Source organism: Oenanthe melanoleuca, chromosome 1 (assembly GCF_029582105.1).
Source record: "Oenanthe melanoleuca isolate GR-GAL-2019-014 chromosome 1, OMel1.0, whole genome shotgun sequence".
Classification (NCBI taxonomy): domain Eukaryota; kingdom Metazoa; phylum Chordata; class Aves; order Passeriformes; family Muscicapidae; genus Oenanthe; species Oenanthe melanoleuca.
The window spans coordinates 24,107,427-24,131,643 of NC_079333.1; the positions used below are offsets into that span (position 1 = coordinate 24,107,427).

Below are 24,217 nucleotides of genomic sequence, written 5' to 3' on the forward strand. Positions count from 1 at the left end.
GGGACCGCTGTGAGCTGACAGAACTTAAGCAGCGTGTGGGTACAGCTTCCCAGGCATAGAGCTAGCCCTATTCTGTAGGGTGCAAACCCGCTGAGCGCATAACACAGTGTGCTTTGCTGGATGAAACTGGGCGACGGGAGCCAGCTGATGCGCGGACAGTGCCATAAAGCCCGGAAGACTTCGCCAGAATGGACCCAGTGCAGCCTTCTCGCCCAGCCCGTAGGCCCAGCGTACTGCCCTGCTCTAACGGAGGGTCCAGAGGCAACACCTCTGTGCCCTTTCCCTTTCCCGAGAGCTGTCCTCAGGTGTGACCTCAGGAGGCACATCGCCCCTGCAGCCCGAGGCACCTCGGCACTGCCTCCCTGACAGTGCACCCACACAGCCCCTCAGCCCGCACCGCGCCCATCCCAATCCACGGAATCCCGGCCGTGCGCCTGCGCTGAGGCCGCGCGCGTTTCCGCTTCCCCCGGGAAGGAGGGCGGTGGCAGCATCCCGGCTTCTCTCCCCGGAGTCTGCGCCACATCGCGCTTCCCGCCCTTCTCCTTCAGCTTCGCGGGGGCCCGGCCGCTGCTCCGCCCCCCGGGGATGCGCTGCTCGGCGGCCGCTCGTCGGAGCTGCACGGCGGGCGGGGAGCGGGATGGAGGTGGAGGAGGCGTTCCCGCTGGTGGGGCAGATGGGCCCTTACCAGGTGTACCTGTGCATCCTGCTGGCTGTGCTCCTCCAGGTGAGAGGCCGCCCTTCCCGCCCGCTATTGTCCCGAGAGGGAAGCAGTGCCGGGAGGGGAGTGCTCTGGGTGCGGTGGACAGCTGTTCCCGAAGTGTTGGGTGCATGTCCCTTCGGTGAGTGCTGCCCGGTGCGAAGGCTGGTGTGGGAGGGCTTCTGCTGGGGGCTGCTGGTGGCACTAACAAGTCTTCCCCTCTGGGTGTTTCCTGTAGTCATGTGTTGCTGTCCTGGGGCACAGGTGACCTCTGCCCAAAGGCAGCGCTCAGTTCTGCAGAGTGAATATGGGACAAGCAGCTGATGCTCTCTGTGCCCTATTGCCTGAGCAGTTACACCTTGTGTCACTGGTGGAACACATTAGAAGCTGGTCAGGTGAAGGGCTGGCTGAGGTTAAACTGAGGTTTCTATGGCCTGGGCTGGAAGATGCGGACTTCTGTAAGAGGCTGTGCTGGAAATCCTGCACAACCTAGAGTTCATGAGTTAGGCTGGGAATATCTAGATTGCATGTGACTTGATTGTCACTTATAAAGCGACAAGTGGCCACTGATACCTCAGCGTGCAGCAGCTCTCATGTAACCAGCTGAATGGCGATGATTGCTTATGGTGCTTTGATTTCCCCTGACTTAACTCTTAAAATACGGGGCAGTGTCTCTCCATTAGGTATTTGGATGAGGCCCTGCATTTTGGTTGTCATTTGGGTTGTCAGGTTTGTGAGATACAAAGCTGAAACTCTCTTAAATTTTGTGATAGAACTGAAGTCAAAAATAACAGTAGGGTGCGAGAAGAGAACACCCTTCTAGTGCTCTGGAAGAGACAGACTCTGGAGAGTTTCAGAGACTGCATGAGCAAGTGATGTGCTCTGCAACCATGTTTTTCGCCTTTCAATGTTGCTTCATCTTTGTGCATATTCCTGTGAAGACAGGGAAGGAAGACAAGAATAATACGTGTATTGTCACAGTCAAGCGTAGGACTGAAGTATGGTTTGAATGTGACAGAAGTCTGGTTACCCCATGTTAGGATCAAAAACTTCTTTGTCATGAATTCAGCTAGGTTGGCAAGTGCTGGATTACTTCCACTGTGGAAATTTGATAATTGCAGGAAGAGACTCCCTCCTCTGCTGATCCATATTTTGTACTAAAAAACTTCCAGTAATGAGCTGCAAGACTGAAGATGTCTTCTCCTGGCAACCCCTGCTTCCTCTAGACCAGATGAAATATTAAGAAACTTTATGAGATGACCAAAGAAAATTCAGATGCCCAGTCCCATTGGATGGGAGCTCTACACTTGGTTGCAAAGTTATAATGATAAATAACAAAAGCCTTGTAGGTTTCTATTTCCTTGTACTTTTTTTTTTCTCTTTTTTTTTTTTTTTTTTTTTTTTTTTTTAATACTGATGTAGCTGTTTAATTCCTTAAAATTAGACATTGGTTGTTCTGCTGGTCAGCTGGCTAAAAAATGTATATGTTCACGGAAGATTAAGAATTAAGAAAGCAATAGTTAGTTCTCCTTCTAGTGCTGGTCATGTTCTGGAATGAACTGCAAACTATGACAAGTGCTCTATGTTTCCAGAGTTTTTTGTATGAGTCATCTGTTCTGTAACATTTGTATTCATTTGTTTTATTTTTAATGGATTGACTTGCATTTCTCATGAGAGAAGTAAACAGAGGGATCTTTACAAATCCTGGAACTAATTCAGAATAACTAAAGAAGAAACGACAGCTGGTTTGCAGGTCTACTTTTTTTCTTCTTGTGTTATCTTTAATTCTTGAACTTTACCAATGAGTATCATCCTCTGACTGGTACGTTTTCTTTACTTCAGATCATGTAGGCACAGGAGTCTGTAAGGAGTTTAGATGTGAACCTTTTTGTCTTTCAGTTTATGAGTAGATGTGGACTTATCTAACTGGTTCCTAATTGGGTGGCTGATTGCTTTTTGTGTGCCTTTATTGGTGCCAAGCTACCATAATGTGTCACTGGGATGTGTGAGAGACTGAAGGCAGGTTCCACGACTGGTGTTTAGTCTTTTGTCTGGTTTATCATCAACCTTTGGAGGATGGACCCAAAGGTAAGTAATGTATCTTGTGTGTGTGATGTAGATCTAGGTAATCATGGGCTTCTGTAGTGGATTAGATGGATCATATGGCAGCAGAATGAGAGCTCCTGGTAATCTGTATCACTGGCTGTGCCATGATTATTTCATTTTATTGCTAGTTTCCTTGTCCCTTTCCATGTGCTCCCTCACTTGGCCTATATTTTTATGTTGGCCTGTTGGTATAAAAAAATATTTATACATTCTTAAAGGGAATACCCAATGTGTGAAAAACATATTTCTTCTGTGTCAAGTCCCTTCAGCTTTGTTGCCAATATCTAGAGCTTAGACTCTGTGCTTTCCCTTCCTAATATGATTCCTAGGAGGTGCACTTGCTTTCCTTGTAGGCTTTTATATCTCTGCATGTTACTAATCTCTTTGAGTTTCTTACTTTATAAGTACTTTCCTTCATTTTAATGTTTTTTTTAAAGCATAAATTTCTACAGTAAGCTACTTCCACCATGCGGCCTTAATGATGCACCTGTGTATCTGGTCTCTGAATTCTAATTACAGATACAGTTTAGCTCACAGAACTTCTTTTAGTCAAGCTGTACCAAACACTTCTGTCTGTAGGGGTGAGACTTTCCACATGAGTCAGTTTTCAGTTGGGCTTGAGTGACCTGATACTTGATATGTAGAATTAGCTTACGGACATCCTGGCAAAAACCTCCAGGTTGCTTGTAATTAGAAAAATGTTTTTCTATGTTATCAGTGTAAAACCAGATTAAGTGTAAGTCTTGTGGGCTCCTTTCACCTTGTCTGATTTCTGTTATTCCTCTGCTGCCTGCTGCTGTTATTCATTAACCTGCTGAGCTGTTACTGTATCAAGGCATGCCTGGCTTATTCACTGCCAACTTAATAGGAATTTGGGAGATTTTTAGACCTATTCTGTAGCAATGGTTACTAACTTCATAATGGAATAACAACAGCTAATGTAGAGAAATGTTTTTTCCAAATGACATGGAATTACAGAAAGACCAGACTTACCTGAAGAATGTGAAGATTGACTAATGATGTGAAATTAAGACTGGATTAGTTTTGCATTTCTTTCTTTAAGAAAGTGAAGAAGAAACAAAGGGAGCTGATAACACTTAAAATACGTAGGACTTTATTTTGAGCTAAAAGTAAGTACTTGATACCTGTTGATTACTGGAAAGGTTGTTGCAACCTTTTGAAGAAATTATACAGAAGTATTATTAAAGAATAGTCTTCTGATGTTTGTTTAGTGTGTGTAGCAACATGAGACAAAATCCCACACCTTTATCAGATGCTTGAGAGCATACAAACATACTTAAGAAAGAAAAGTTTCTTTTTCTTTTATAGTTCAACATATAGTACATATCCGTGATGCAGAGAGCTCATTTCTAAGTGTAGTGCAAAGTGAGAACTACTGTGTGCTGTGCATGCTTTCTCCTTAGCGTTATGTACACTGCAGTGCTCGTCCCTATGCAGAGTTGAAAGAGTGCATTGTACGCTTACAAGGAGCAGGGCATTCTCGTATGGTACAGAGACTTTGACAGAAAAGTGCACACGCCAGGCGTGTTTTGTCAGTAGCAAAACCTACCAGCAGAGTGTTCTGTGTGAGCAGGAGACGACACTTCACCTCTGTTAGAGAGTGAATTTTTATTTTTTTATTATTTTATTTTTAGAGATCAATTAGATCAGTTTAGAATCAATTAGAGAGATTGAATGAATCTGACCTGTGCCAGTGACTCGGAGCTACAGGATTACCCAAACTGGGAATGAAAATGTGCTCTTACTGTATCTCTACTGAAAGGCTTTAAAGGACACATTAAAATTTAAAAAGGAGTTCTTTGCACAAATGAAAAGGGCTTTGCCTTAGGTTGAGTAATGTGAATTGCATGGTAATGTGGATAACTACTAAGGGTGGTTGTTCCCATCCATTTTAGGAGCTCTGTACTAACTGAGAGGAGGATGTAAAAATAGTTAAGGTAGTTACATCAAGTTGCTTGAGTTATACCTTTGCCTTAAACCATTTGTGATGCAGTGCAGTTGTAATGAGTGGTGTTGCAAACATCGCTTTACTGTGGACAACAATATCATGTATGACTTCTGTCATTACAATATCCCAGTGCAAAAAGATGGTCTTTAATCATCCCATCTGCACAAGTGTTTTGAGGGAAAGCATATTCTGGGACATGTGACTTAAGTAACACAGGCTCATTCCAAATCTCTAGAAATAATTCAGAAGAAATAGTGTCTATGTTCAGTCAGGATGCGGGTGTGATTCCCTATGTAGCCTTGCTTAACTGTTTTCTTGACATTTCTTATCGATGCCCTGCATATACTCTACCTCTTTTAATGGCATGAGACATCACTCTGTAGTTGCAATGACAGTAATGAAATACTTTGTCAGTGAATTTTCTTTTAATACTTACATTTGCTTGAATCTTTTAAACTTTTCTTTGAACCAGCCGGAATTGATCGTACAGTGAACAACTTATTCCCAGTCTTTTATGATGTGTACTATTGGGACTTTACGTGAATAGGAAGGGCAACACAAACTTGAAATGTAATGAACAATTTAAAATTAAGAAAGGAGACGGATATTTCACAAATTGCATTACAGCTCTGGTGTAGTGTGCTGCAGTTTTTCCAGGGGCATGATGACAGGTGTGAAGTTTACCCAAAGTTACTTGCACTGTAACTTAGACACAGTTCAAGTACAAGTGTCTGTAAGGTAAATGAGCAAGGTGGCAGATATAAAAAGGATTTTCAGAATTGCTGTGTAATCTTTTTGGAGTTTGATTACCTCAATGTTTGGGGTTTTTTTCCTGTATGTGAGAGAAATTTGAGCTTTAAGTCTCTCTGATTCTCAATAAAGCAGTGGCATAATGGGTGTCAGACATATGCAGCCACTTCCATGGAGGAGAGTTTTCAAATGTGGCGTGAATACAAACATAAAAAGTGAGGACCCAAATGTTTTTCTTGAGGAAAGCTTTCTATTCACACATCTTTTTGTGCATTGTATCTTACTCAGAACATGCTTATGCTGATGGATGGTGTTGCTTTCCGTGTAAATATGATGAAGGCTTTTAGAGTACTTGCATCACTGAACATAAATCCTTGTTCTGACATAGCATACTCCTGTTTGGGAGGACAAATAAATGAGGTGGGTATGTAAACTATTGATGCATAAAAATATGCTGCTGCTCATTTAGCTAAGAATAATTCCATCTGAAAGTTGATGGAACTTCTAAGTGAAGACAAATCCTACCATGTACTTCGATTGGGTGGGGGAAATCTTTCAAGAAAAAAAGATGGTTCTTTATTCACATGTAACATTTGATTTCAGTGGTGCTAACCAACAATCCTTGGTCTCTCCATCCTTCTTTTAGATCCATAACTAACTTCCTTAAGAGAGATAATCACCTGCCTTTAATGATATTACATTTATAACCTTAAAAACATGAATGCAGCTGATGCAGACATTGTGGTATTTTCTGCAGAAAACCTGAAATAACAGTGCTGGGCTGTGACATGCCTTATTAGCAGTGGGGTCTTTAACTCTCAGATATAGTGCAGAAGTCTGGATGCTAACAATTGCTTCCTTACTGATTAAAATAACATGCTTCTGTTTGTTTTTTCAAAAAGAATCCCTAGTGGAGGGAAGTTAGGAATAGGTAATCAGCTGTCTTCATCTTCATCTTCCCTTAAAGTTACGTTGTGTCTTAATCAAGACAGTGCATCATTCACATACATTTTTCTGCTTTACATTTATCTGCAAGAGTATGGTCAGAGCAAGCTTGAGGTAGAGAAGAAATGGGAGCTTTAATTTCAAGACCTTCCCTTCTTTACCTGTATCTGAACTGCAAACCACATGCAACTGAAGTCATATTTCAGTGTTTTTAAGTGCCATTTACAGTTGCTGGACTTTCTTGCTCTTCTAATGATCACAACATTCACTCTAAACCACACATTATGTGCATGTCTGTCTGTATAAACACCTCTACTCAGCTTCTGCAATTTAACTTTCAATGCTGCCGTCAGCTTCTGTGCACTTCAGTCCAAGAAGGTGCCTGTTCAATGTGCTATTGTAAAGACCTTAACAGAACTACTGCTGATAGCAAGAAGCAGGAGTTTGGGAGAGGCACAGAGCAGACATTCTGAAGGCTTACCAATAGAGGGAAGGTAGCAGAGTATTCTGCCTGTTAAAAAAAAAAAAAAAGTAGGCAACACCAAAAGCAAACTGAACCCAAACTTTTTAAAAAAAGAACAGAGAGGTAGCTACATGGTGTGTAGAGTGAAGTTGTCAGAAGGAGCTTGCTCTGGGGCTCTTTACTGGAGCTGTGACTGAATACCTTGATTTTTGCAAAGTCTTTTTAACAAGAAGGAATGGAAGGTGCTTGCAGGCACTGTCAATGGTGATTAATTGTCATCTTTGTATGGTCTGTGGGTAAAACATATGGGGAGATATTTTCAGATTATTAATAATAAAGTAGTTATTACATAGAATATTTGGTGCAGTGGGGTGGTATTTGGACTCAATGGGAGCTGAAGCAATCCCATCTTCTGCTATTTGCTTTTCAGCTTGGTAAACTGCAGTCCATCTAGCCAGTCTGTCCTCTGAGCATCCTTGCAAGAGCAGCCTGGGAGTTAACAGGCATAATTCTACCAGGTAGCAAACACTATGGGTTAAAAATATTTGTATTATGACACATTATCTCCCCTTCCTTCTTTCCTGCCCCTGTGTACACACAGTCTCTAACTTACCATGTTTTATAGGCAGTAAATTACCTGTGTTTTTCCACTAGCAATGTCAAGGCACTCCTCACTGACATTTCTCCATTTTAGAGACTCTAAATTCCTTTTCTCTTGGGTGAGAGAATTAGTAGGTAGGTAATTGAACTCAGAATAGTTGTTTCCCACTTGCATGAGATAGTTGCTCTTTGTTTCTGACATAGATAAAGTTTTGTGTTCTCAAATGTCTTTGTTATTTTAACTGGAGTAGTTAATATAAGTGCTTCTTTAAGACAGTGATTCTTACATATTGTTTGCATTAAGCAAAACCTGTTTGCTTTTTCCAAGTGTAAGCCAAATGGGACTGGAGTCCCTCTGGAGCAGTAACATTTGTTTTCTAGGTCTTGTCTGCTTACAGTACTATCTCTGACTAAGTTTTCAGTTTACCCTAGTTAAACATTGTGTTCACCTGATCATTTTCCTAGTCATGGTGGGCTCAAGGTGTAAGGGTGTTAAGAATTTGCCTTGGACGGCTCGATGAAATTTTGAGATCCTAGTATAAGGAAAGATGGAGAGACTTGTGTGTGTAGCTTATAAAACTTTGCAGTATGATGTTTAGTTACTGATGTCCTAAAAACATATAAATACCAGAGTTCTTTAGTATCTTTCAATTCTTAGGCCCCTGACAGACTTCCTCCTGAAGAGGTTATGCTCTTTTACAGTAAATTTAAGAGTGCTGAAACAGTTTTGTAATTCTTAATTATTTTTTGTGTACTTTTAAGAAATAATTCAGGGAATTCTGAGGCGTGTAGGCTGTAAGTTGAAAATCAGTGGTTTAGCAAGTTCCAGGATGAAACTGGAAATATTTTTTCAGTTCTGTAGCATCATGTTACTCTGAAGTATTAGTAGACAGAAGACATTTTTCAGTTAAAAAAACCCCATAAACAAAACACAAGTGGATCTAATTGCTTACCCTCAGACAAGTCCTTAAAATTAATAAATAAATGAAAGTAGCTTATACAAATGTCAGCATTGTCTTTTAGTCTGGATGCTTAAACAAAAACTTTTTAAGCAATCATTAAAATTATCAGGTTGAATGCTTTAGCCAAGAATATGCTTTTCTTATAGTCTTAGCAGAACTGCCTCTCTGAGACCAGGACACTTGGCAGTGTCTCAAAATGTCATGCAAAGATGAGGACTTTGATCTCTTAGAAAACTGCCTGTGACTCAGTTAAGTTTATAGCCAACACAGGCTGGAAAGTATGGAGAGAAAGAGAGGCAAACATGAAATGTAGACAAAAGAATAATCATGCTTGTGGAAGGAGGAGACTGCCTCATACTTGTCAGCCCACAGTTCTGCTTTTTTTTGCCAGCAGTTGCTGACTTTTTTCATGTTACTGTATAATACCGTTGGGATGGTCCACTCCTGGGCTGCTTTGCTTTATATTCATGAACTGGAATAGGAACTTACAGCACTTATTTGCTTTTTTCTTTTCTAAGTCCTTTTCCTCAGAAGAAGAGTGGAGTGGCACTTTGAATGTGATATGGGCGAAACTATGTAGCTGGTATTTGACTGAGGAGTTGTGGCACTTGATTGCACATTAATGTAGTTTGACTTCCTTGAATATTGCTGTTGAAGGAGAGGTAGTATAAATAGTGCTTTTTGTAATTTTAGTTCATGTATATTCCCTTGGTCTTTAACTTATCAGTCTGTGAGCTTTCTTTTTGCCTTGTGTTTTTAAAGGCAGAAAAAGAACACTTCCAACTTCATGTTCAGTGACCTGTGTGCTGTGAGTGACGGTACTGTGTTCTCATGGCTGTGTCAGACAAAGGTGTGTACACAGGAGTCTCTTGGACAGATGTTGCAGAAGGCTTGTACAGTGAAGGTATTTGCTTTTCAGATGCCAGTGTTTACCCGTGGAAAGTAAGGCAGCCCTTGTCTATGAATGGCAGCAGTCACCTGGCCCATGGGTGCCCAGGCTGAGCAGGAGCAACAAAGCCCTGCTGCTGCCACTGCCTACAAAATAACACTGAGCATGAAACAGAGGTGAGAGGTGTGTGTTTGGATATTTGGAACAGGAGGGGGAAGCTAGAGGGGTGTCTTCCACAAACCTGTAGGTGGCGAGGCTCTAAGAGTTGTGGACTGCTGTGCAGTGTTTGTCTTCAAACCTATGTAGATCTTAAAGATTTTCTAGAACGAAGTTATGTAAGGTTTTGGACACACTTTGGACATTTTTCTGGGTTCTGGAGGCCAGCAGTTTCAGGCTTAAAAACTCTTAAGCTGTGTAGGTTTTCTCTGTTTCTCTGCAGAAACCTTAAGTTCTTTCAAAATGTGTGTCTGCTCCGTAGTTGGTAAGTAACAGGCAATAACCAACAATGGTTACATTCTGCATGGGAAGTATTTCCTGTCTGGGTGGGTCTGAGCTTGGTAAGTAACTGAGATCTCATGTTCTTCTGCAGGTGGTAATTCTTGGCTTTGACTGCAACAGCTTTCCTTCTGTCTTATGGTATTCTCCCTCCTACCCTGCCACCGGGAAGGGAAGGATACTTTCATAGAGGAATATGTTGTCAGCAGTAAATAATAATTTTGCAGCAAATGACGTTCTAGGGCTTTTCTACATAGGAGTTATTGAGGAAAAAAAATAATGTGAATTTGAAGCCAAATCACCCTTTGGAGATGACTTGGAGCAGATGAGATCATCAGATTTTCAAAAATTAGGTTGCCCTCCAGCTTTTCAGCTGCTTGTCATGGGTTCAGAAGAAATTACTCTAATCCTGAACTGTGACCATCTCTTTATCAAAAGCTTCTACTACAGCAAGATCATTCATTGTTCTTCCTTAATTTCTGTCTTTCCTCAGGCTACAGTTTTAATGTTTCTGTATTCAAAAGATCAGAAGTTGCTGTCTTACTCATTATTTTGTTTTGCAGTGAATGCTTCAGCTGATACTTGTCTAGAATGACCAGACTAGTTGGGAATTGCTGATGAGATGACTAAAAAAGATTGAGAGCTCCTCTTCCTAGAATTGAAGTCTTGCTTTTGTTTTTACATTTGTGTTTCGTCATGGGTAAACTAAGAGGTCTGAAAGAGCTTCTTAAATTATTTTTGTGTTTATTTTCACTATACACAAATGAAACTTCAGATTCATTCTCCCACTTCCTTGCTAGTCTTATTGGAGATTCTACATCTTTCTTGGATGTAATTTATTATGAAAACAAACATCTGGAAAGCTGGTCAAGACATGGCAGGCACTTCTATTGATATTGTCTTGGTTTTAAGGACAGGTATCTGCCAATAAAGGCAGAAGCTTCTCTTTGAAATAGAGAATGTAAACCTTCTCCCTCCAAATTATAATAAATTTGAAATCAAGGGGCTCTCAGGTAAAGATATGGGAATTAGGAATAACAGTTTTTTACTGGGAAAATAGAAATACAGTATTACAAAAAAAAAACAATCCCAACCCTGACAGAGTCAGAATAGAACCTGACACCCCATCAGTTAGGGTGTTGGTAGCAGTCCGATCAAGTGGTGGCTACAGTCCCCCGGCAGTGGCAGGTGTGGTTCAGCTGAAGCAGTGCTCTTGTAGAAGGATGCAGCCTTCCTCCAGAAGTCCAGGTGGCCTTTGCTAAGTTTGTTTTTTAGTTCTTGAAGGTTCTCCCACTAAGTGCCTTCAGGGTAGCTTGAATAGGTTGTTGCACCATTCAGCTTTCCTGGCAGCTGATGCACGGTAAGGGATATGGTATATTCATTTAAAGCCATGTTCTCTGGCCCAGGCGCTGATAAAGCCGTTCTTGAAAAGAGTCCTGTTGTCTGACTAGATTTTCTCAGGGGTGCCATGCCTCCAGAGGACTTGCTTTTCCAGGCTCAGGATGGTGTTTCGAGCAGTGGCATGAGGCACAGGGTAGGTTGTCAACCATCCGGTGGTGGCTGCCACCATTGTTAACACGTAGCGCTTGCCTTGGCGGGTCTGAGGCAGTGTGATATAGTCAATCTGCCAGGCCTCTCCATACTTGTACTTGGCCCATCGCCCCCCATACCAGAGGGGCTTCACTCGCTTGGCTTGCTTGATGGCAGCACATGTTTCACAGTCATGGATAACCTGAGAGATATTGTTTATGATTAGATCCACTCTTTGGTCTTGTGCCCACTTATAGGTGGCGTTTTTGCCTTGATGACCTGAGGCACTGTGGGCCCATTGAGCCAAGAACAATTCTTCATTGTGTTCCTAATCTAAGTCTGTCTTTTGAACCTCTATCTGTTCAGCCTGATCTACCTGCTTGTTGTCTCGGTATTCTTTATTAGCCTGACTCTTGGGAACACGGGCATCCACATGACGGACTTTTACGGGTAGCTTCTCTACCCGAGTGGCAATGTCTTTTCACTCATCAGCAGCCCAGATTGGTTTTCCTCTACGTTGCCAGTTAGCCTTTTTCCACCTTTCCAGCCAGCCCTACAGAGTATTGGCTACCATCCATGAATCATTGTAAAGGTAGAGCTTTGGCCACTTCCCTCTTTCAGCAATATCCAAGACCAGCTGAACAGCTCTGAGTTCAGCAAGTTGGCTTGATCCACCTTCTCCTTCGGTAGCTTGTGCAACCTGTCATGTGGGGCTCCATACGGCTGCTTTCCACTTCTGGTTCATCCCCATGATGCGGCAGGAACCGTCAGTGAAAAGAGCGTAGCATTTTTCATCTGCTGGCAGTTGGTTGTATGGTGGAGCTTCTTTAGCCCAGGTCACTTGTTCCTGCTCCTCTTCATCGGTGAGGCCAAAATCTTCACCTTCTGGCCAGTTTGTAATTATCTCCAAAATCCCAGGGCGATTCCGCTTGCCAACATGAGCGCACTGTGTGATGAGGGCAATTTACTTGCTGTCAGTGGCATGATGGGTAGAGGAAACCTTTCCTTTGAACATCTACCCCAGCACTGGCAGTCGGGGTGCCAGGAGAAGCTGTGCTTTCGTGCCAATCACTTCTGAGGCAGCTTGAACTCTTTCATAGGCAGCCAAGATTTCCTTCTCTGTGGGAGTGTAATTGGCTTCAGACTTTCTGTAACTTCTGCTCCAGAATCCCAGAGGTCGGCCTTGGGTCTCATCAGGCACTTTCTGCCAAAGGCTCCAGGACAGACCATGGTTCTCGGCTGCAGAGCAGAGCACATTCTTTACCTCTGGTCCCGTCATGACTGGGCTAAGGGCTACTGCATGAGCGATCTCCTGTTTGATCTGGGTGAACGTTTGCTGTTGTTCAGGGCCCCAGTGGAAATCGTTCTTCTTGAGGGTGACCAGGTAGAGAGGGCTCACAATCTGGCTGTACTCAGGGATGTGCATTCTCCAAAAGCCCACGGCACCTATGAAATCTTGTGTTTCCTTCATTCTTATTGGTGGAGACATTGTTGTGATCTTATTGATGACCTCAGCTGGGATTTGGCACCATCCATCTTCTCACTTTACTCCCAGGAACTGGATCTCTCGGGCAGGTCCTTTGACTTTGTTCTTTTTAATGGCGAAGCCAGCTCCCAGCAAAATCTGGATGATCTTCTCTCCCTTCTCAAATACCTCCACTGCCGTGTTCCCCCACACAATGATGTCATCGATGTACTGCAAATGTTCTGGAGCCTCACCCTTTTCCAGTGCAGCCTGGATCAGTCCGTGGCAGATGGTGGGGCTGTGTTTCCACTCCTGAGGCAGTCGGTTCCAGGTGTACTGCACGTCCCTCCAGGTGAAAGCAAACTGAGGCCTTCACTCTGCTGCCAAAGGAATGGAGAAAAATGCATTGGCAATGTCAGTGGTAGCATACCACTTTGCTGCCTTGGACTCCAGCTCGTACTGGAGTTTTAGCATTTAGCGCTCAGCGGTGGAGTCACTTCATTCAAGGCACGATAGTCCACAGTCAATCTCCATTCTCCATCAGATTTTCGCACAGGTCAGATGGGGCTGTTGAAGGGTGAGTAGGTTTTGCTGACCACCCCTTGGCTCTCCAGCTCACGGATCATCTTGTGGATGGGGATCACAGCATCTCGATTTGTCCGGTACTGCCGGTGGTGCACTGTTACGGTGGCAATTGGTACCTGTTACTCTTTCACTTTCAGGAGTTTTACTGCAGGTGGATTTTTTGACAGTCCAGGCAAGGTATTTAACTGCTTAATGCTCTCTGATGCTACAGCAGCTATTCCAAAAGCCCTTTTCTGAACCCCCCCTGAACCCCTTTTCTGTCTTTGTAGTAGCCGTTCCTGAGGAAGTCTATGCCTAGCGTGCGCAGTGCCCCTGGGCCAGTTACAATTGGTGTTTCTGCCACTGCTTTCCTGTTAGGCTAACTTCAGTTTCTAGCAAAGTGAATTCCCGTGATCCCCCTGTCACCCCAACAATGGAAACAGGTTCTTTCTCCACATGTTCTGATGATATTAGTGTGCATTGTGAACCAATATCAACTAACAATCTATGTTTTTGTGGCTTTGATGTGCCGCACCATCGCACCCACAGTATCCAATCGATCCTGTTACCCCATGCCTCTCCCTGGCTAGAGGAAGGGACTCTCTAGCTCTGGTTATTATTCCCTTCCTGGGCATACATAGTAGAGGTTTCTTCAAGTGGATCTGACAGATTATTTTCTCTTTTGTAATATCCTGCACCTTGGTTATCGGAGGTCGAGGCTACCTTCACTTTAGTAGAACTTCTTTGGTTAATGCTTCCCTCCCTGAGTTGACGCACCCATGCTGCCAGGACAGAAGTGGGTTTTCCATCCCATTTTCCCATGTCTTCCCCATGGTCATGCAGAAAGAATCACAGGTCAGCTCATGGGGTGTACCCTCTCTCCCTAGCTGGGGGGCGTTGGGCTCTAACCCGGGGGCCTGTGACTCGCACTGGTGCTGCATTGAATTCCTTATTTTCTTCCTTACCTCCCTCATCTTTTCTTGGAGGCTCTTGACCACAGCAGAGACATGAGCCTGAATTGGGCCATTCATCATAGTCTCAAAATTTTTGAGCTTGTTAGCAACAGAACCCACTGTCTCTTGGTTGTTATCAGCAGTAATCATTGCAATAAAAGTGGTATATTGAGATGGCCCCAGGTTTGCCAGATTCCACAACATCTGCCCTGTGCATCTGACCTTGTCAGGGTCATTGTCATGCTGTCTGCCCCTCCTGAAGAGTACCTCTAATATCGCCACTTCTCTCAGCTGCTGGATCCCTTTCTCAAGGGTCTTCCAGCGCATTCTATGGTGGTGCTCCTGCATTCTCTCTCTGGGGACAAGCCTCTCTCTCACACTCATTAAAAGCCTTTCCCAGAGAGGAAACGGGCCTGGCTCCCTTACAAATACCTGATCCACACCAGAGTCCTGGGTCAAGGGTCCCAAATTCCTGGCCTCAGTACCATCCAGTTGTACACTTGTTCCTGTAAGGTCCCAGACCCAGAGTAACCAGATTGTAAAAGCCTCATGGCCCCGTCGTACAATGTCTTTTCATTATGGAGACTTTCGTACGAGAGGGACTCTGTGACAATCTCAACCTCTGGCTCACCTGCTGGTTGTGAGGGTCCTCCCTGCTGATCTTTATTATCTAGGTGCTTTGTTTTCATTTTAGATTTTCTAGTTTCCACAGGGGCATCTGCTGCTGGCTGTGACTGCCCCTGTGGTTCAGCTGGAACTTGGACAGTTGTAACATCTACGGGTTCCAGATGCAGCACCATCTGACTCTCCCTCTTTAGGGCAGGGGGAGGGAGTCTTACCAGCTATGGAAAAGTGCTTTTTCAACATTTGGCCCATGTCCCACATTTCTCTCAGAAGAACCCCCAGCTACTCTGGATGGTTCCTCTCTGCTGTGGGCTATGGGGCAGGATCAGGCTCTGGGGCCGCATTCCTAGTTCCTGGGGCAGGGGCAGGCTCTGGGGCAGCATTTCTAGTCTCTGAGGTAGGGTCAGGCTCTGGGGCAGCCCCTTTATTTACTGGGGTAGGTATCAGGGTTGTTATCCAAGCCAATATTCCCTTGTCTCTGAATGCTAAGTAGAACAGGCCTATTAGCAACACCAAAATCTGGCTTGGTTTTAAGGACAGGTATCTGCCAATAAAGGCAGAAGCTTCTCTTTGAAATAGAGAATGTAGACCTTCTCCATCCAAATTATAATAAATTTGAAATCAAGGGGCTCTCAGGTAAAGATATGGGAATTAGGAATAACAGTTTTTTACTGGGAAAATAGAAATACAGTATTACAAAAAAAAAACAATCCCAACCCTGACAGAGTCAGAATAGAACCTGACACCCCATCAGTTAGGGTGTTGGTAGCAGTCCGATCAAGTGGTGGCTACAGTCCCCCGGCAGTGGCAGGTGTGGTTCAGCTGAAGCAGTGCTCTTGTAGAAGGATGCAGCCTTCCTCCAGAAGTCCAGGTGTGGTGTAGAAAGGTCCGGCTTTTCCTCTGGAATCCAGTGGAAAAACGGATAACTTGCTGTTCAAAAGCTCTGTTTTTATCTAGGTAGGAAAGGCTTGCTTCCTCCCCCTGGCTGGAGCATCTCCCAATGGGATGATGTAATTTTATCCGTCATACAGTGGGACTTAATGGGCCATCAGAAGATGATATCTTCCTAGAGGGAGAATGAGTTGTCGAAAAGATAAATATAATTGCCCCATCTTGTCTCAAAGATTGCCCATTAGCAAACAATAGTGCCACTGAAATAAGAAATCACTGCCCCACCCGACTTTCAACAGATGGTGATAGAATACACATTTTTGGCCACATCAACCTAACACAGATATTAATTTCAAAATCTGTTAGTAAAATAGCTTTAACTGTCTAACTAAAATCCCTTCTACTTAACAGGGAGTGTGAAAGTTCACAGGTTTTTAAGGTGTTGCCTTCTAATAAATTTCCTTATATCACACGCTTCTAATTTAGACAGACTATAAAATTTTAGCCTAAAGACAATATTAACAAACAGGAGAAACCTCAGCTAACAGACCTCTGAGCATCTCATCATCAGTGACTAGGAGCTGGTTCCTTGTCCCCCTGTGCTTGGTATTCATCTTCATTAACACAGATCAGTGCAGGGAATTTGGTAGGGAACTGTTAATATGCAAATATTTTAGGAACAGGCACTATACCCTGATGACATATATTTGACTTCGGTTATAGACAAATGAAAAATGAAGGGCTTTGTTTGCAACAGTGCATGTAATGTAGCCATTTCATATTTTATATAGTTGTTTTATTACATTTCTCTTTGATATGTTGCTGTTTTATTGTTCACTAGTCTGCACAAGTGTGTTACTGTTAAGCGCAAGCATTTCGGATTCTTAAGGGAGGAATCTTCAGGTTCATTAACACAACTCTTACTTAAATGGAAACTTTATTTTGTAATCAAGTCTAGAGCTTTCTTCATGAAGTTTTTAAAATCACTTCTGGAAAATGTTTCTGACCTTCAGAATTGTCAGTGAATTTTAGGGGATGTTTTGTGGGCTTTTTGTTTCCACAATGAAATTAATGGTGTTTACTGTACCTCTTACCCAAAGTATGAGGCAGGTGCTCACTAAGAAGGAGAGTTTTGTGTCAGCAGTGACTCAGTGAACTTGAGTATGGAGCAACACTATTTGATAATATCAAAACACGTCTCCACCTTCATATGGTTTGCTGATTGCACAAATCAATTGAAAATGTTTGTATCTTTGTAATATGCATGGTTGCTGCACCCACTACGATGATGAAGGCTGATTGTTGGGGATTTTTTATTGAAAAAATCCTGTAGTGTTTCTCCATGCGCCTGCAATCGCATATTTTTCTATTCAGTTTTCTGTAGCTGATTTCACCTAGTGCAAAAATGAAAAGCCAAGTGCCTGGAGGATTTTGTTTTTGATCTACTTCAAAAATATGTCTATTTCACAAGGCAAAAGCAAGGATGTTATCACTTAGTGCTGACAGATAATTGTCTGAGTGAGTCAGAGTAGAGGGATGCACCACACATCGTAATTCACCTGCAGTTCTCATTTCTCAGTAATTTCAAGCTGTTCTCGAGAGTATTGTATCTACACATCCCTAGCAACATGGCCACTCAGCTTTTTAAAACCTCTTTTCCCATGTGATCTTAGTCATTGCCTTCTTTCCCAAATGAGTTCTTTTACTTTTCATTGTTGTTGATCTAGAAGTTCTTTAGCTAAAATAATAGCATTTAACTGTATTTTTCCAAATTTGTTCTAATATTTGATAATTTTAATGGAAAATAGAAGGAGAAGTATTTTTAAAAAGTATTTACCGCCTGCCACTAAAGTACAGTTTATCGTGTAGAATACAAAGAGGAGCTGATGGGAAAAATTGCTTTCAGTTCATAACTTGGGGCTCTGTTTTAGTTTAGTAATAATTCTTATTTAGATCTGGGTATAACTCCACCTGCTCAGCTGTTGTACAGAACAGAGAAGTATTATCTGGTTTTGCTTGCATCAGAATTCAGAGGTCCTCAGGCTGCTTTTTTTGTACCTTTGGTTCTCCCAGTTTTGTGAATTATTTGTCAAGTGGCCTTCCAAGAGAACTGGCTTCCTGTGGGTACATTCTTCCCAAGAACTTGGGGAGGAGATGCTGGGAGTAGAGCAAGGGCTGTTCAGGAGATGCCTAAGTAGGGTCCGAAGAATGGAGAGGCATGAACGAAAATTTTTTTATGGAGGAAGGGGTTGTTTTATTTTTTCAGGAACCACTGTGCCAAGTTACAGTTCCTCAGTGAAGGCTTGAGATGAAGCTGTTTTATTTGGAGACTGTAGGGTTGTAACTAGCAATGCCTTTTGTCTCTCTGAAGACTTTATGAGCCATCTTCTTCTGCAGGATTTGTGTCACTTCTATGTGTAAGAGTAAAACAGGTCCAACAGAAGGTAGAAAGCCAGCAAAGAATTAATTTTGTCAAAACTGGGAAAGATTAGATATGAAACTATGAGGAGGAAGTCTAGTCCAAATACCAGATTAGAGGCGTGAACAGCACGGGTGGAAGGAGAAGATAAAAGAGTAGTATATTTACATTAAAGAATAGGGGTTTTCTCCTCCTTAGTACATCTAATAACTCCTCCTCCATCCATCATCTGTGCCTGCTGTGGGTGTGAGTTTGGGGCCGTCTGACTGAGTGAAAGGTGTTAAGAGGGGAACTTCTTTTCTCTCAGATATCCGATGCATAAAAAGGGCAAGAACCCGTTCGTTAAAGCTGTGGTTCTTCTGTGTGTGCTGTTTAGTAGACAGGGGCTACCAAATGATAGTAGACATGTCGTGTAAACATCATATAGACATGACATCTCGTAGTGGTAGAAGGCAAATATAAAAATAGGGATATTTTTAATAGTGATTCGATCTGGCTGTGGAGGAGACATTGCTTGGATTCAAGCTGAGCATCTCTGATGTTTTTGTCTTTCATGTCAGCTCTATGTGGCCACTGAAGCCATCCTCATTGCATTGGTGGGTGCAATTCCTCCCTACCACTGGGATCTCCAAGGGCTCTCAGCTAATCAGAGCCATGGCAACCATTCAGTGAGCGAGCAGAGTGCTTTTGGGGAATGGCTTCTCACTGCCAATGGCAGCGAGGTGCATAAGCACATACACTTCAGCAGCAGCTTCACATCCATAGTCTCTGAGGTAAGTCTGAAATGTGTTTTGCAGCCTCATGTAACTAGTAAATCTTGCTGAGATGGTTTTGAGAGTCTCCTTGTACTGCTTTTTTTTGCATGCTAGTGTATGTTTTGATTAGTAAATAAATGCGCTGTCTTCAGTTACAGCACAGGTAATGTGCTCGTGTCTTTACTGAGCTAGCTTTATATTTCTGTGCAGATCTTGACCAATGTTCTGTTCTAGCCACCACTTCCATGTGGCGGTTACGTATTGCATCCTGCAGCCTGGTTCCACGTTTGAGCTGGAATCATGACATTCATTTTACTAACTTGCTCAAAATCCCTTATGGACTCTGAGCTGTTTCTAGCCATCCTATTGCTGAGTTTCAGTACATGTAGTGCATCCGTCATGCAATTAGCAAGCACTGGAGGAAGTGGCTCCTGTAGTCTTTGCAACTCCAGATACAAGAGTACGGACACTGGGGGGTCAGGTGGATAAAGCAGCTCCCTCACATTCTATTCCAAAACAAGCTTTGGCTTTGTTGGCATGGTTCTGTGTTTTTAATGTGATTTCTTTTGTGGTCTAGCCACAGTCCCTATAGGAATGATTCCAGATTCTGCACTGATGTGTGCAGCACCTGCCCTTCCTGGGCCTGTCAGTATCTGTTAGTGTCAAATTGTTCTTTACAAGAGCCCTGAGTGCATTGGTTACAAGACCTGAATGTAGAGCTGAACTGTGGAGTCAAGCGTAGTGGCACATTATAGTTCATGGCTATTGGCCAGAGGTATTAATGCTATCTAAATTACTCGTGTAAAGCAGTTTATTGGTTAGGAGCACATTAATAAAAATGGCCAGCTGTGGAGTAGTACCAAGCCATTATGTACAAAAGACATTACTTTTTATTCTAGCAATAAAGATACAAGTATTTCTGATATAATTTAAATTAAAATTTTAATGGATAGTGGATTTCTTAAGCATTATTTAAAACTCAGTATGGTTTCTGAATTTTCTCTGGGGTTTTTCTTTTTCTGTTTTTCTGGTTTTTTTTCGACTTGCCCAAAAATCTTTTACTCTCTTAAACTTGACGAGTCAGACATCCCTGTAGAGCCTAGCATATGACAGATTTTATACAGATCTTTATACATTTTGGTTTCATAAATCAGTAGTGCAGGTAAAAAACTAAACCTGCTTGAGCAGTAAAAACCATAAAAACACTCCCCAGCCAAAACAAACAAAAAAACCTAACCCCAAGGCAACTTGTGTATATTCTACTTTTTAATTCTTTAGCATATGTTTCAGTAGAGCCCCATTTTACCTCTTCTGTTTCCCTTTATTAAAATACAGTTTTTAAGAATTTGTTAGCTGAATATTTGGAGGTTATGTGCTAAGCACAAACATTTTGAGAGAGAACATACACATCTGGACAATATTTCACCACTAATTCATTATTAATCTAATTTCTTGATTGATGGTAAAGATATTTTTTCCTACATTTAAAGAGGCTGTGTCAGTGCTTAACTTTGTAGCATCACAGATAACATGACCATTACAAATTTACACTGAAAAATATTCTGATGTAAAAAGCTTGATTTGTGAATAAGTATATATGTAGCATGTTTTTATGTAGAAGATAAAAGCCTTGAGCTCTCTAAAGGGCTTAGACATTGAGATAAATTTTCAGAACAAATTTTGCTTTGCAGCCAAATTATCCCTTGATCACTGAATGATTCAGAAAGCATCTCATGTCAACAATTTTCATGCTGGCAGCTTTTAAAATTTCTATTCCAAAGGTTAGGGCATGATACTTGTAGTTATTATAAAACAAACTGACCATGTTATTTCAGGATAAAATTAATCTCATATTCAATTATTTTACAAATGTATTTTTCTGGGAATTGTTTTTAAAGTCTGCAAAAGCTTCAAAGCTGATTTATTTTATGGTCATGTGGTTAGTTTCAGTTGAGTTTTGTCAGTCTTGGCACTTTATGGGTGCACATCCTACTATTATCAGTAACCAGCTCCCTGTTAAAGTAACAATTCAAAATGAAGCAGATACAGAAAGTAAGCAAGTTATTTTCTTGGAGCTTATGAATGTTTTGTTAGCATCCTAATCTTTGTGAGGTTTAATTGCATGGCTCTATTATCATGCTAAGGTAGTTTATAACTGAGCTTTGAAATAATACAAGCTTTGCTAGAAAGGATATTTAATGAGATTTTGGTAGAGGAAGAGGAGATTATGAGTAGAAGATTAGAGAGTTATTGCAGGGATGATGACATAATCACTAGCTTACCAGCACAGGAAGAAAAGTTGGTTGTCACTAAAAGAAAACATTATCTCAAGGTACAAGAGGAATAGAAAAAGAAAAGAACAGAAGATGTGAAATGTTTAGAATACCAAAGGAAGTAACTTTTGAAGATTGAGAGTGTGGCATATTTTCATTCTTCTGCAGTTTTGTGGGGCAAAAATTTTGTCAAGTTCAACTTGAGACGTTAAGTCTCAAGTAAGAATCAAACATTTCAAGATGAGCTTTGTATTTGGAATTGAAAAGAAATGGAAATGACGAAGTACACTAAAAAAGATGTATGTGTGCAGAAAACCTTAATAACCTGTCTAATGCTACCGAAGTATTGCTCGGGGTCAAGACAGTTTATAAAGAGGAGCATGTGCAGGAGTATCTTCAGACATAAACCACAACTATTTTTTCACAATGTGTGTTCTACACACTGCAGTGGCACAAGTCAATAGGTAGAACTGAGTCTATTCAGGTTAACAGCTTCATGTGAAAGAAGGCAGAAAAAGGGAAAGTGGGAGAAAGCTGCAAAAATTAGAGTATTGTGGGGAATCTGTTTTTCATTTCAAAATCAAAGACTGCATTTTATTTGGGAGAACTGCAATTGTTTGTATCCTGCAGTGGGTTTGGGAGACAGCAGTGGGGACTGGTGACTTACTGAATATGATGCTGTGGAGATTTATAAAGAGTTTGTCTTTTTTAAAATATGTAACAACCCATCCAGCTATTAGGTGTTGACGAACTGTTTGGATTCTGATTAATTTACCTTTTTGCTGGTTTGTTGTTTCTGTTTTTGTCTTCGACCTCCATCCAGTGGTTTTTAATTGGCAATGCATCATACAAAGTCAGTGCTGCCAGTTCTTTCTACTTCAGTGGTGTGTTTGTTGGAGCCATCTCCTTTGGCCAGCTGTCCGATCGCTTTGGGAGGAAGAAGGTCTATCTCACAGGTAACCCCTCGACAAAATGAGTGATGTGAAGATGTCGTGTCCCTGAAGATCAGTGGCAACAGTCCAGTTTCTGCTGAGAACTTGATACACAGCTGTAAATCATGTGCTCTGCTTTTTTTTTGTTTGTTTTGGCATTCTAATACACTTGTGCTGTAGAAGTTGAGACAAGAAATTAGTATTTCACTGTTGAGTCGCCATTTAAATTTCTGCAAGGTGTTCTGAGTTTGTGAGTCATGCCATAAAGGCTTTCACTCGTGCAATGTTGTGCTCATGGGATCTCTGCAAATTGCAATTAGTATTTTTAGTAGTTTTGTAACAACGTTCTTACCTGTATAACCTGTTAGGAATTTGTGGCACCTTTTATCCTGTCTGCATGATTTAATTTTTATGTATTTGTGATCCTCATGCTGTTTTGAAGCTCGTAAGCTTTTTAACTGTCCCTGGATCCAAAAACATTTGAAATTGCATGTTTTGTGTATGTATAAAGTTGTGTGTCAATGGATGAGCATGTAGAGTTTAAAGAAATGTTTTATGCTTTTTGTTTTTCTTTTAAGGAACAGCACTTGTTGAAAGCACATAAAGGGGTTCTGCATGCAGACCCACCATATATTGTCCCCTGTGATGTTTCTCTTCTCTGGTTTCTATATACTGCTCTCTGAAAATGAGGAGAGATATTTGGTCATGTATTTAAACTGTGTCTCTGTAACAGGGATAAATGTAAAGCCATCTTTAACAGGAGTCAGACAATGATTCTGATTGTATAAAAAAAATTGTCTGCTATGAACTGAATTTAAAGGTTCAAACTACAAACTAAGTATCAAAAAACCACTCCTTCTGTGTTCCCTCCTTTTTGATACTGGCTCTAGGTATTTAAGTTTCTTTCCAAACTTTTGGTGGTGGTGTTGACTGTGATGGCTTAGGACAGATGCCAGTGGGCATCAAGTAAAGATACCAGTAAATGCTTCTTTTTCTTGAGGTACCCTTCTAAAATGAAACTTTTTGCCTTATTTTCCAGGTTTTGCACTTGACATCTTGTTTGCCATTGCAAATGGATTCTCACCCTCGTATGAAATCTTTGCCATTTCCCGATTCTTGGTAGGGATGATGAATGGTGGGATGTCACTGGTAGCCTTTGTTCTACTGAATGAGTGTGTGGGTACAGCCTACTGGGCATTAGCAGGTAAACTGCCTTTATTGCCAGAATTAATAGATTTCAATCTCACACACCACTTGAGACACACAAAGCAGTTGGAAATTTAACTCCACTTGAGCATATCTGTGATGACAGTGTTTGAACTGTGCTTGTTTAATATGGGCTTTAGAAAAGCAGGGTAGATTACTTGGGGGCATTCAGATCTCTGCATCACTCAAGTTGACAAAAATCCAGCTGAGACATCTCCCATGAATGTTACCTGCTAAATACTCATCCAAGGTTTGTCACAACTGAGCTTTATTAATCAGAATGTTCGACTCTGCTAAACAGAGCCAAGTGTTCAAATGCTAAATATAAATTCTTTTCTTCCTGGAAAGAAGGAAACTTCCTGGCAGTTCTTAAAAAGAAATCAAAAGTGTTTTTATATCATAGGAGGATTACAAAACTGCTGCTTATATGTTATTTAAAAAGTTGTCCCATGTAGTAATTATCCTTAGAATTGAGAAGATACAGACCCCCTTAACTCTCCTGATTGCTAGTGTTGGATCTGTCCTTCACAAATGTGTGTAAACTGTACTGCTATAGCTCCAGGGCCTGATTTACAAAGCCCAAGAAATGCTATACTGAGGTTATTTTAAAATAGAGTGTCTCACAAATCAATACATACAAATGAATACTACATATTCCTAAAACCAGTTTTTCAATGTTTTGTAGTATTTTTTTACACATGGAAAGGCGTGTACTTATGCTGCATATAT

At 41.6% G+C, this 24,217-nt stretch overlaps 1 protein-coding gene across 2 annotated transcripts in view; it reads left to right on the top strand.

Moving 5' to 3' along the window:
- Nucleotides 1–457: 457 nt before the first annotated feature.
- Nucleotides 458–24,217, top strand: part of SLC22A15 (solute carrier family 22 member 15) — a 45,403-nt gene continuing 21,643 nt past the window's right edge. The window contains exons 1-5 of one of the 2 annotated variants that reach the window (XM_056501526.1): nucleotides 7,378–7,448; nucleotides 9,255–9,342; nucleotides 18,883–19,095; nucleotides 22,174–22,306; nucleotides 23,322–23,486. In XM_056501526.1, coding sequence (XP_056357501.1) covers nucleotides 9,280–9,342; nucleotides 18,883–19,095; nucleotides 22,174–22,306; nucleotides 23,322–23,486 — 574 coding nt within the window. In that variant the 5' untranslated portion in view covers nucleotides 7,378–7,448; nucleotides 9,255–9,279. Of the gene's footprint in view, nucleotides 725–7,377; nucleotides 7,449–9,254; nucleotides 9,343–18,882; nucleotides 19,096–22,173; nucleotides 22,307–23,321; nucleotides 23,487–24,217 lie in introns of those variants that run through there. The other variant, XM_056501451.1, reaches the window with a different exon arrangement.